At 42.5% G+C, this 12,500-nt stretch overlaps 1 protein-coding gene and 1 long non-coding RNA gene across 3 annotated transcripts in view; one reads left to right on the forward strand and one right to left on the reverse strand.

The window, feature by feature from the left end:
* The window catches only part of LOC127351778 (uncharacterized), a 33,255-nt gene extending 28,869 nt beyond the window's left edge, over positions 1-4,386 (reverse strand). The window contains exon 1 of the long non-coding RNA XR_007880946.1: positions 4,352-4,386. This is a non-coding gene — a long non-coding RNA (uncharacterized LOC127351778). The remainder of the gene's footprint in view (positions 1-4,351) is intronic.
* Positions 4,387-4,660: 274 nt separating this feature from the next.
* Positions 4,661-12,500, forward strand: part of gpatch1 (G patch domain containing 1) — a 12,249-nt gene continuing 4,409 nt past the window's right edge. For both annotated transcript variants that reach the window (XM_051379677.1, XM_051379678.1), the window contains exons 1-15: positions 4,661-4,772; positions 5,807-5,941; positions 6,425-6,510; positions 6,598-6,758; positions 7,267-7,364; positions 7,592-7,650; positions 8,057-8,305; positions 8,389-8,539; positions 8,814-8,893; positions 8,978-9,197; positions 10,949-11,245; positions 11,326-11,504; positions 11,627-11,754; positions 12,168-12,256; positions 12,385-12,500. The exon at positions 12,385-12,500 is cut by the window's right edge and continues 111 nt beyond it. In XM_051379677.1, coding sequence (XP_051235637.1) covers positions 4,703-4,772; positions 5,807-5,941; positions 6,425-6,510; positions 6,598-6,758; positions 7,267-7,364; positions 7,592-7,650; positions 8,057-8,305; positions 8,389-8,539; positions 8,814-8,893; positions 8,978-9,197; positions 10,949-11,245; positions 11,326-11,504; positions 11,627-11,754; positions 12,168-12,256; positions 12,385-12,500 — 2,118 coding nt within the window. In that variant the 5' untranslated portion in view covers positions 4,661-4,702. The remainder of the gene's footprint in view (positions 4,773-5,806; positions 5,942-6,424; positions 6,511-6,597; positions 6,759-7,266; positions 7,365-7,591; positions 7,651-8,056; positions 8,306-8,388; positions 8,540-8,813; positions 8,894-8,977; positions 9,198-10,948; positions 11,246-11,325; positions 11,505-11,626; positions 11,755-12,167; positions 12,257-12,384) is intronic.

Here is a 12,500-nt window from a genome sequence, read left to right on the forward strand (position 1 = left end):
TCGAGTTACAGCGAGCGGGGAGGTGTTGTGTTTTCTGTGGAGTCGAGGGGGTCTGAACAGAACCTGGGCTTTCTGCTGAGTCAGGCTTTTGGTTTGTGTGGAGCAGCGTGAGCTCTCGTAGCTCGCTGAGGGGATCCACAGATTTCAGGTTCAGAGCAAACAAATGATAAACTGCTGCTGGCTTTGGACGGACATCGGATAGTCGACACCTCCGCTCCTCTGAGGCTGCAGTCCACATTAAACAGCTCTTCTGCCTGTAGGTCTGTCTGTCTGTCTGTCTGTCTGCCTGCCTGCCTGCCTGCCTGCCTGCCTGTCTGTCTGTCTGTCTGTCTGTCTGTCTGTCTGTCTGCCTGCCTGCCTGCCTGCCTGTCTGTCTGCCTGCCTGCCTGCCTGCCTGCCTGCCTGTCTGTCTGTCTGTCTGTCTGTCTGCCTGCCTGCCTGCCTGCCTGCCTGCCTGTCTGTCTGTCTGTCTGTCTGTCTGTAAAATGTGTTTGCTGGTTCCTGAAAGTCAACAATAACAATATAAAAGTAATGTTATAAACACAGTAGGGATTTAAAATTCTTCTGAAGATATCGAACAGAAGTAATAAATGATTCGCTGTAACAGGTAACGTCTATCTATCTATCTATCTATCTATCTATCTATCTATCTATCTATCTATCTATCTATCTATCTATCTATCTATCTATCTATCAAATTCAAATTCAAATTCAAATTCAAAATGGGCTTTATTGGCATGAAAGTTTTTTTAAAACAATATTTGGAACCAACAACTTAAATAAATGTTTCTATATTACCAAAGCATTTAGAGAACATCTCAAATACAACTAAATCAAAGATATAACCACATTATGTTTTTTTTTTTTTTTTTTTTTTTTTTTTTTTTTTTTTTTTTTTGGTTTTTTTTTTTTTTTGGTGTTTTTTTTTTTTATTTGTTTTTTTTTTTTTTTTTTTTCTTTGAAAGGAGGGAGATTTTCTCCTCTTTTATAATCTCTTTTAAGGGCAAGATAACATTCCAATCTATTTTAGTTACCACTATACTCTGTGTGTGTGTGTGTGTGTGTGTGTGTGTTGTGTGTGTCTGAGGGGGGGGGTTGGCTTAATTACAAATTGAAAAGGGGGCTTTTTTTTGGGGTCAGCTCTTTGGTTTTGGGGGGTTTTGAGTGGAGGGTGTGTCTGGGGCTGGATTGGTGGTAAGAAGTTGTGCTCTCTTCTGAATGTCAATTTCTAGCTGATCTTTTTTTTTTTTTTTTTTTTTTTTTTTTTTTTTTTTTTTTTTTTTTTTTTTTTTTTTTTTTTTTTTTTTTTTTTTTTTTTTTTTTTTTTTTTTTTTTTTTTTTTTTTTTTTTTTTTTTTTTTTTTTTTTTTTTTTTTTTTTTTTTTTTTTTTTTTTTTTTTTTTTTTTTTTTTTTTTTTTTTTTTTTTTTTTTTTTTTTTTTTTTTTTTTTTTTTTTTTTTTTTTTTTTTTTTTTTTTTTTTTTTTTTTTTTTTTTTTTTTTTTTTTTTTTTTTTTTTTTTTTTTTTTTTTTTTTTTTTTTTTTTTTTTTTTTTTTTTTTTTTTTTTTTTTTTTTTTTTTTTTTTTTTTTTTTTTTTTTTTTTTTTTTTTTTTTTTTTTTTTTTTTTTTTTTTTTTTTTTTTTTTTTTTTTTTTTTTTTTATTTTTTTTTTTTTTTATAAAAATTTTTTTTAATTCCAAAACTTTTTTTTTAATTTTAAAATTTTTTTTTTTTTTAAATTGTTTTTTTTTTTTTTTAAAATTTTTTTTTTTTTTTATTAATTTTTTTTTTTTTTAAAATAATTTTTCCCCGTTTTTTTTTAAAAAATTTTTAAATTGTTTTTTTCCGTTCTCATTATGACAGTTTACTCTGTAAATGTTTTCCAATGCAAAAAAATCAGATCTTGGTGACACTACCTGAAAATAACTGAAAGTAACTGAGTACAAGACACTGAATATGTATGCTTCACATTTTTACTGCATATGCTCTTTGCAATTCTAATTTGTTCACAGCATTGTGCAAAAGAAAAAATACACCCTTATTTACAACAAACATAAACTCCCTTTGGGTAGAGCTGTGCATAACTGTAAACAATATTGCAGTACATATTGGAACTGAACATACAACATACATAGTACTGTAAATCATTCATGCACATCCAGACGTTCCTCTCTGTCTGGCCACATAGTGTCATCTACATCACGGCGAATATCATCTCTTGCAATGCAGCGAGGAAAGTATCTCCTCGAGTGGCGAATCCACCCTCTGCAGGACTCTGCTGTGATGTCATTACATGCTGCATCCATGGCCACTAGCAGGGCCATTTGGGTATGTGGATGCCGGTCATATACCTTCCACCTCCAGGAAGAGAAAAATTCCTCTATTGGATTTAGGAATGGTGAGTAGGGAGGGAGATATTCCACCAGCATCCTATCGTGTGCTGCAAACCACTGATGACATCTGAGTGGTGAAAACTCACATTATCCCAAACAACAACATGCTTATTCAGATGGTCTCCAGTTAGACCCCTCTCATTCTCAGGGATTATGTCCCTGTAAAGAGTGTCTAAAAAAGTCAGCAGATGTTGAGTGTTGTATGGACCAAGCCGGGGGATATGGGTGAAGACGCCGTTTTCTGAGACGGCTGCACACATAGTAATATTCCCTCCTCGTTGGCCTGGGACATCAATGGTTGCTCTCTGTCCAATGCGATTCCTTCCACGTCTTCTATCTTTTGCCAGACTGAAACCCGCCTCATCAAGGTATATGAATGTGTGCAGCGGTTCCCTGGCCTCCAGCTCCAGTACACGCTTTATTACAGAAGAGGGAGCGAGAAAAACTATAACAACTTTTCCTGTGTAACATAATGCATTTTGGACAACATATTGTACAGTATGCACTGTGAATACACTGTATAGAACTGTCATGTAAGTGTAGTGCATTTACACAAAGTAAACAGTTAACAGCACTGAACATTAGAGTATGCATAGAACACATACATGTTTTACCTGTACATACTGGTGACGGATCTCCTTCACTCTGTCGCTGTTCCGTGTAAATGGCACATTGTACAATTGTTTCATGCGCATTTCATTTCTCCTGAGCACTCTGTCAACTGTAGCGATTGAAACAGATTCAATATTCCCAAAGATGTTGTCATCCTCTATAACAGCACTTTGTATCTCTCTCAGCCTTATGGCATTGTTTGCAATCACCATTGCACAAATGGCTTCCTCTTGTTGCGGAGTAAAAAGGGGCCCTCTTCCACCTCTGCAAGGTTGCAATACACTAAATCTGTGATGCACTAAAGCTGTAAGTCTAAATGTAAAATGTAAAAAGTGACAAGTTCTTGTCCCACTGCAAGCTTCATGTATGACACAATGACAGTAGCACAGTGCAGATTGTTTGGTGCTGAATTACTGTCCGTTTATACACACCTGTTCTCCCGACGAAATGTTTGAATCATTGAATTTACAGTGGTTCTCCCAACATTTGGCTGCACCCTTCGACCAACCTCAGCCATTGTGAGGCCGTGATTAACAACGTGATCCACAATTGTAGCCCTGATTTCATTAGGAATCCGCATATGTACTTGGCCTCTTCTTCCTCTTCCCCTGTTTTGTCCCCTTCCCCTTCCTCCCCGCACCCTCACCTCTCTTCCACGAGGCTGACCTTCCATTTCTGTGTCACAGTATTGTAGAAATGGTACACACTATGTCCTGCTTGGTTCGTATATGCTTGTGAAGTGGGGGTTTATGGGACTCAGCTCTGAATGATTGTAGAGAAGTGACTTATCATTGGTTGCAACTAATGCTTCACACACCCCTTCTCATCAGTGAAAGCTGAGGTTCACCTGAGAGAATTTTTCATTGTTGTTGACTATTCAGCATTCACAAGTATAGTTAATTTTGACTGACATGACATAAGCAAATGATAATGTTATAAAACAGCAGAGAGTTGTCTGAAAGCAATTGATGCATGTTCAAAAGCATTTGCAGTTTATTGGAAGGAATGAGAAACTGCTACTACGATGTGCACAAAAGACTAAATGTTGTGGAGGTTGAACTAACTGTTGTGCAAATGTTAATAGTGATGTGAGAAATGCACCAAAGCGACTGAGAAAAACTGTAAGACTATATTTCTGATATTTCCTTACTCCTGTTTATTAATTCAATTCAATTCAGTTTTATTTGTATAGCGCCAATTCATAACAGAAGTTATCTCAGGACACTTTTCAAATAGAGCAGGTCTAGACCGAACTCTTTAACATTATTTACAGAGACCCAACAGTACCACCATGAGCAAGACCTTGGAGACAAGGGCAAGGAAAACACTGCCTGTTAAAAGGCAGAAACCTAGGACAGATCCTCCGGCTCTAGGTGGGTGATCGTCTGTCTCGACCAGTTGGGGTGAGAGAGAGAGAGGCAGAGAGAGAGAGAGAGACAGACAGACAGACAGACAGACAGGAAGCTGGTTCCACAGGAGAGGAGGTAACTGAAGGCTCTGGCTCCTGTTCTACTGTATTCAGGGATTTAACTTATTGCTTATATATATATATTTGTATTAATATTATTATTATTATTATAGATGTAATAACATTGATTTAAATTAAATTTTAAAAACGAATAGATAAATAAATCCTGAGGTTAAGAAGTGTTCAGCCGCTACGTTTGTCCCTCTGCGCCTCCCGTAGTTATAGTACAAACATGGCGTCCGACAGTGACAGCGACGAGGACTTTGTGAGTTACGGGACTCCGCTGGAGCCTCTGGAGGAAGGTAGAGTTGGTGAAACCCCCTCATTAATCTGTCCGGTAGCACTTTAACACTTCCCGGTGGTTTCATTTGAGCCACGAAGCTTCCCGCGGGAACTTTAGCCCGCTAAGCTAACGAGCAGCTAGCTCCAGCTAGCTCCCCGCGTTGTACACCAGACTCCATTCAAATATCGGCCCGTTTTATAACGTCGTGTTACCGGCTGAGTGAACGGACTCTGTGAATGTCAGTTAATATATTTTATAAATCATAACCGTCCGTTTGTTGGTTCGGCTGATAATGATTCTCAAACCAGCAAATAATTTAATTCAAAAGTTCAAACTTTCTAAAAAAATCTGCTTCTTAACCTTTAACTTTATTTATGTGTTTTTTAGTGTCAGTTTTCTGTAGTAAAGTAAAGTTGTGGATGAAGACGGAGGCAGTAACACTTTCTGTTGTAGTAGATGTGCTATATATATATATAATAATATATATAATATAATAATATATTCGTATATAATCCTGATTACCTCAACCTCTGCCAGTAAACGAGGGAACTAAATATGTAAGATTTCTGTATTGAGTTTGGTTGCGTGGAAATGTTCTTTATCCACTTGTTTACAGTGTCTGTTTCAGCTGTGGTGTGTTTGAGGTCTGTAGAAAGGAGGATCAGAAGTACTTTTACTTCTGCTGCGTTTATCTGACGGATATAGATTTAAATTTTCAGCCGGTATAATCAATAATTAGCTGATACGATCATTGATAATGTCACATTGTTGTGTTTAAACAATCAGTTAATAACCTGTAGTTGTTACACACTGTATGCTAATAAAGGCTCAGATATAGTGAAGAAATATGGATGATTTAATAATCAGTAACTCTGTTCTATTGTGTTTACACAACAACAACAACAACAACAACAGTAAACAGTTCTGACTCTTAAAATGTTAATTTATTGTTTCTAATAAAGTTAATCCAAACTTCACAAACTGGTTTGTGTGTGTGTGTGTGTGTGTGTGTGTGTGTGTGTGTGTGTGTGTGTGTGTGTGTGTGTGTTGCAGACGAGCCGCTGAAGAAGCCCGTCCCGCTCCACGAGCAGACGGTGAAGGACGAGAAGGGACGATATCAGAGGTTCCACGGAGCGTTCACCGGAGGGTTTTCAGCCGGTTATTTCAACACAGTCGGGACTAAAGAAGGTCAGTGCTGCTGCAAAGGGGACCGGGGGTCCAGGATCCGGATCAGTGGTGGTCCAACCCTTGGATTAATTCAGTGTTTATTCAGACTGCGACTCCTGGAAAGTTACACATTAGAGCATCTCAGACCAAAATAATGGGGACTACAGCCAACCACACTCCATAGACTAATACAGTCATTTTACCTCACAGAATATCATAAAACACATCTCAAAGTGGACAGAAACTAAATAAAACTCACCAAACTGACCAACTCGGTTTGGTTGAAATAAATCCTTAATTCACTGAGTTAGATGAGAAGATAGACGCCACACTATGGCTGTAGCTATGGATGGATCTCCACCAGACTCCATAGATAAAACACTAATTTTACCTCACAGGTCATTGTAACATCATAACTTCATTCAAAGGGGACAGAAGCAAAATCACATTTATTTACCGATGCAAAAAGTCAGTTTGTTGTTTCTTGTGTTGTTGTGATTTTAGGCTGGGCGCCGTCAACCTTTGTGTCGTCACGGCAACAGAAAGCTGAGAAACATCATGTCAGACCCGAAGATTTCATGGACGAGGAGGTAGAAACCAAACTGCTGAAATGAATCGTGGATGGATGTGTTGTTTTTGTTATTATTGTTGATGTTATTGTTGTTTTTGTGTGTCAGGACTTTGGCGAGCACGGCATCGCTCCCAAAGAGATCACCACCAGTCAGGAGTTCTCGTCCGGGCGCAGAGACGAGATCAGAGAGAAGGCGAGAGCCGTCAACGCTCAGGCGGCGCTGATCCCCGGAGACACTCTGCTGGAGGAGCTGATTGCACCTGCCAGGTAACAGCCCGGTAACATCCCGCCAACAGCTCGCCAATAACCCGCCAACAGCTCGCCAACAACCCGTCAATAACCCGCCAACAACCCGTCAATAACCCGCCAACAACCCATTAATAACCCAACAACCCGCCAACAACCCATTAATAACCCGCCAACAACCCATTAATAACCGACAATAACCCGCCAACAACCCATTAATAACCCGCCAACAACCCATTAATAACCCGCCAACAACCCATTAATAACCGACAATAACCCGCCAACAACCCATTAATAACCCGCCAACAACCCATTAATAACCCGCCAACAACCCATTAATAACCGACAATAACCCGCCAACAACCCATTAATAACCCGCCAACAACCCATTAATAACCGACAACAACCCGCCAACAACCCATTAATAACCCGCCAACAACCCGCCAACGGCTTGCTAACAGCCCACCAACAGACACTGTTATCTCAGGAGGGTGAGTTTGTTCTGAGGTGTGCTGGTTTTGTCTCTCAGGTTGTCCATCGGGGTGGAGCTGCTGAGGAGGATGGGCTGGAAGGAGGGCCAGGGTGTCGGACCTCGTGTGAAGAGGAAAGCTCGCCGACAGCAGACCGGTACGATGGTCTCTGTTAGTTTTAATGGTGGAATAAAATCTGTATCATCAAAATACAACAAAACATGACTCTGACTCAGTCCGTTCAGCTTTATTATGAAGTAAAAATTATGATTTGTTGTCATTTATTGATGCTAATTTGGTGTTCTGCTGTCTCCTCTCTGTATGTAAACTTCATGCTGTGTCCTGTCATTCTGCTTTATGGCCTCGTCTTTGTCCTCCTCACAGATGGAGGTAGCAGAGTTTACGGCTGTGTGCTGCCCCCTGCTGGATCAGAGGACTCAGAGGTGAGTGAGACTACAGTTACTTGGGAACATGGGAAATAAGGTCCAGGTTGAAAAGTATGACATTTCCCTTTAAGCTGTGATACAGAGCTGTAACTAATCATTAATTATTATTATTACTATATTCAGATATTTGGTTTGTCTAAAAATAGGATAAAATGTTCCTCACAGTTAAACTGCCGACTAACATCCTCAAACCCAAAGATATTCAGGTTACTGTGATATCGACGAGAGACAAACAGGAGGTGTACCCAGAGGTTTGATGTGTGTTTTTGTGATCAGCTGATATTCTGTCGTTCTACGTTCAGAATGAATAAAAGTAAAATCCAACGTTTGTACAAACACACAATAAAACTTTAAAGCTGCTCCAGCATTAATGTTCGTGTCCCTTCCTCTCTCTGACCGACAGGATCAGGATGATGATGAAGAGTTTGCCCCAGAGGACGTGACCTTCGCCCCGAAGGACGAGACTCCGGTGGACTTCACCCCGAAGGTGGGGGTTCAGGGTCTGGGGTACCGCGGTCTGGACCCGGGAATGGCGCTGCTGGGCCGAGGAGCTCCAGAACACATCGACCTGTTCAGGCCGCAGTCCGAGGCGAGGAGTCGACTGTTCGGAGGCGCTCAGCGAGGCTCGCGGAGAGGAGGCGTGGCCGGACAGGTGGGACCGCTACAGTCTGGATCGTCTAATTAATACACTGAAAGCTCCACGTTGTAACTGTACCGGTGACCTTTGACCTGCAGGCGTTCGGGGTGGGGGCGATGGAGGATGATGATGATGAAGAGGTTTACCACAGAGACTCCATGTCCAGATACGACACTGTGCTGGGAGGAGAGGAGCCCGGAGACGGTCTGTACGGCTGGACGGCTCCGCAGCAGTACACCAAGAAGAGAGGTAGCGTCCATAATCCAGCCCAACAGCGCCTCCAGTGGCCCGTCAGCGAACTGTAGCCAGAGTCCGTAGGCTCTCGGAGATAAAGTTAGCCAGCTAACCTGTGAAGACTAGAACACGTCGTAGTAACGTAACTCAAACACAGCACACAGCACACTGAGTGTAACTGCAACCTCAGCTAATGTTAGCCAGCCAGATCAGCCCTGTGAGTCTAAAGGAAGCTAAAACAGAACACATCAAACATCCAGAACCTTTAATGTCTGTTTCCTGTTCACAGACAAAAGCAGAGATGCTTCGTATCTCGGTAAAATCCTGGAGGGATTCACTCTGGCCCAAAAACCAGCGGATGAAAAAACAGTAAGACTCTTCAAACGGCTTCAACCTCCGACTGTGTGAAACTCTTCATCATCTTCATCATCTTCATCTTCTGTCTGCCTGTAGATCTTCCCTCCTCCCGATCTGCCCAGAGACTATCGTCCGGTCCATCATTTCCGTCCGTCGGTGGATGTTTCGGTTCTCTCCGGGGTCAGTCCCGCGCTGGCCGAGGCTCTGAGGGCCTCCAGGGGCCACATGGTCAAAGAGGAGGAGCCACAACAAGGAGGACGCCACCAGCTGGACTCCGGCCGGAGGAGGACACTGCTGGGAGAGGACGCCCTGCAAGGTGGAGTGCAGGGGGGTCGTCAGATATCTATACTGATCAATCACATTGATCAGATATCGATCTATCAGATATCAGTCAGATATCTATCAGATATCGATCTATCAGATATCGATCTATCAGATATCGATCAGTCAGATATCAATCAGTCAGATATCAATTAGTCAGATATCAATCAATCAGATATCTATCAGATATCGATCAATCAGATATCAATCAGATATCAATCAATCAGATATCAATCAGTCAGATATCGATCTATCAGATATCGATCAGTCAGATATCGATCAGTCAGATATCAATCAGTCAGATTAGGGGTGGGCGATATGGGCAAAAAATAATATCTCAATATTTTTTGGGATTTTGGCGATAACGATAATCAGTCGATATCCTTTAAAATGTGATTAGAATTGTCTGAGCTGGACTTGTGTCCACCAAACGCGTTTACAGCGCTGAGAGAGCTCATAAACTCATTATCCGAGCGCCCAGCGGTGTTAAAAGTTGAACAGACTTCAACTTGAAGCGATCTGAGCGCTGCGCTAAAAAAAAAAACCATCTCCGCTGACATCTTTTTACCGCTGAAGGCGCTTAGCGCTCTGAACGCTGAAGCCCATAGGACCCACGTCTCGGCACTGAATCATCTGAAGTACCGGGAGCTTCAGGGACTGGAGGTGTTTGCATTTTCTCTCTACCATCACAACGCGCTGCTAAACTGTTGCAAGGAGGATGCTAGCGAGAGGTCACGTGATCACGTCATGTGATCACGTAGGCCCACTAGTTGTGTGACTGAATCCTGCCATGCTGTAGAGAGCGCTGCTGCTCCGTGTATTAATGGATGGGAGGAGTTTCCGCGGGCGTTTCATTGTTTTTGTCGAAGTAATTTAAATACTCGATAATGGAAATTTGCACATCGTCAAAACAACAATGACGATATTATCGCAAACGATATATATCGCCCACCTCTAAGTCAGATATCGATCAATCAGATATCAACCAGTCAGATATCGATCTATCAGATATCAATCAGTCAGATATCAATCAGTCAGATATCAATTAGTCAGATATCAATCAATCAGATATCTATCAGATATCGATCAATCAGATTTCAATCAGATATCAATCAATCAGATATCAATCAGTCAGATATCGATCAGTCAGATATTGATCTATCAGATATCGATCAGTCAGATATCGATCAATCAGATATCGATCAGTCAGATATCGATCAATTAGATATCGATCAGTCAGATATCGATCAATCAGATATCGATCAGTCAGATATCGATCAATTAGATATCGATCAGTCAGATATCGATCAGTCAGATATCAATCAGATATCGATCAGTCAGATATCGATCAATCAGATATCTATCAGATATCGATCAATCAGATATCAATCAGTCAGATATCGATCAGTCAGATATCAATCAGTCAGATATCGATCAGTCAGATATCGATCTATCAGATATCAATCAGTCAGATATCAATCAGTCAGATATCAATTAGTCAGATATCGATCTATCAGATATCGATCAGTCAGATATCGATCAATTAGATATCGATCAGTCAGATATCTATCAGATATCGATCAGTCAGATATCGATCAGATATCGATCAGTCAGATATCGATCAGTCAGATATCGATCAATCAGATATCGATCAGTCAGATATCGATCAGTCAGATATCAATCAATCAGATACTGACAGATTTCTTTCTGTTCCTCCTTCCTGTTTTGGTCCTGGATCTGGATCAGGTCCCAGTTCAGTGATGGAGCTGTTGAGACCAGAAGACAGACAGCGACTGCTCAACCTCCGCGGCTCCTCCAACGTGCCCTCCACCAAAACCACCTTCTTGGTCTCCCACGATGCCTTGCAGCCGGCGGGGAGGTCTGCCGTGGGCGGTTCGGCGTCCTGCGGCCTCCAGCAGGATGCGCTGGCGGCGTGGAAAGGCGTGCAGACTTCCTCACAGACCTTCAGACCGTTTGAGAAGAACCCGAGCAAACAGGCGCGCTATGAGCTGTACCTGAACCGCCTGAAGCAGGGAGACAAAGGTAGGACTACATGTCCCAGCATGCACTGCAGTCTGTCCGCTGTCGGTGTCAGACGTAAATCTCCTCCCTGTGTGTGTCAGACGCCCTGGAGCAGAGTCTGGACCCGGCGGTGACGGAGTGGGAGCGCAGCAGGGAGAGGGACGAGTTTGTCCGAGCGTCCATCCTGTACAGACCCTCGTCCTCCTCGCTCTCCTCCCGCTTCACCAGCGCGAGACAGCAGGAGGACGAGGACAGCGTGGAGGTCAGCCGCGACCAGGAGGTAGGACGTCCCTCTGGACCCTCAGCTGGTCTCAGTTAACCTAAATGTTTGTGTTTGTTGTGTTTGTTGTACAGTTTTCAATCTGAGTCACTGTTTGTTGTTGGTTGTTGTTTGGTTGTCAGGGCGACGTGGACGACAAACAGGCCGCTGTAAATATGAAGATGTTTGGAAAACTGACCAGAGAAACGTTTGAATGGCATCCTGACAAACTGCTCTGCAAGAGGTTCAACATCCCCGTCCCCTACCCCGGGTACCACACACACACACAGACACACACACAGACAGACACACACACACACACACACACAGACACACACACAGACAGACAGACACACACACACACACACAGACACACAGACACACACACAGACAGACAGACAGACAGACAGACACACACACACACACACACAGACACACACACACAGACAGACAGACAGGCACACACACAGACACACACACACACAGACACACACACACAGACACACAGACAGACACACACACACACACACAGACACACACACAGACACACACAACAGACATACACACAGACACAGACACACACACACACTGATTATTATAGAGACAGAACATCATTCACAATCTCACATAATGCTTTAAGTTCTTGAGTCTATAATGGTTCTGGTTCTGGTTCTGGTCCAACAGGTCCGGTGTTGTTGGTCTGCCGAAGGTGAAGAGAGACAAGTTCTCAGTGTTTAACTTCCTGACTGTGACTGAGAGCAGAGACTCATCAGGTACGCTCACAGAGTACCCTCCTGGTTTCAATGATTCCTGTGGACATATGTTCTAGTCTGCATATTCATTCAGCTCTGTGCTCACTGCTCCTCCTCCTCCTCCTCCTCCTCCTCCTCCTCCTCCTCAGCTCCTCCAAACCCTCCAGAGCCTGGGAAGAGGTCTCGCTGGGACGTTTCAGACCAGAAGAAGAGGGAGGAGGAGGCGAAGAAGAACGACCCGCTGAGCGAGCTACTCAGCGCTGCC

Source organism: Dicentrarchus labrax, unplaced genomic scaffold (assembly GCF_905237075.1).
Source record: "Dicentrarchus labrax unplaced genomic scaffold, dlabrax2021, whole genome shotgun sequence".
Lineage (NCBI taxonomy): Eukaryota > Metazoa > Chordata > Actinopteri > Moronidae > Dicentrarchus > Dicentrarchus labrax.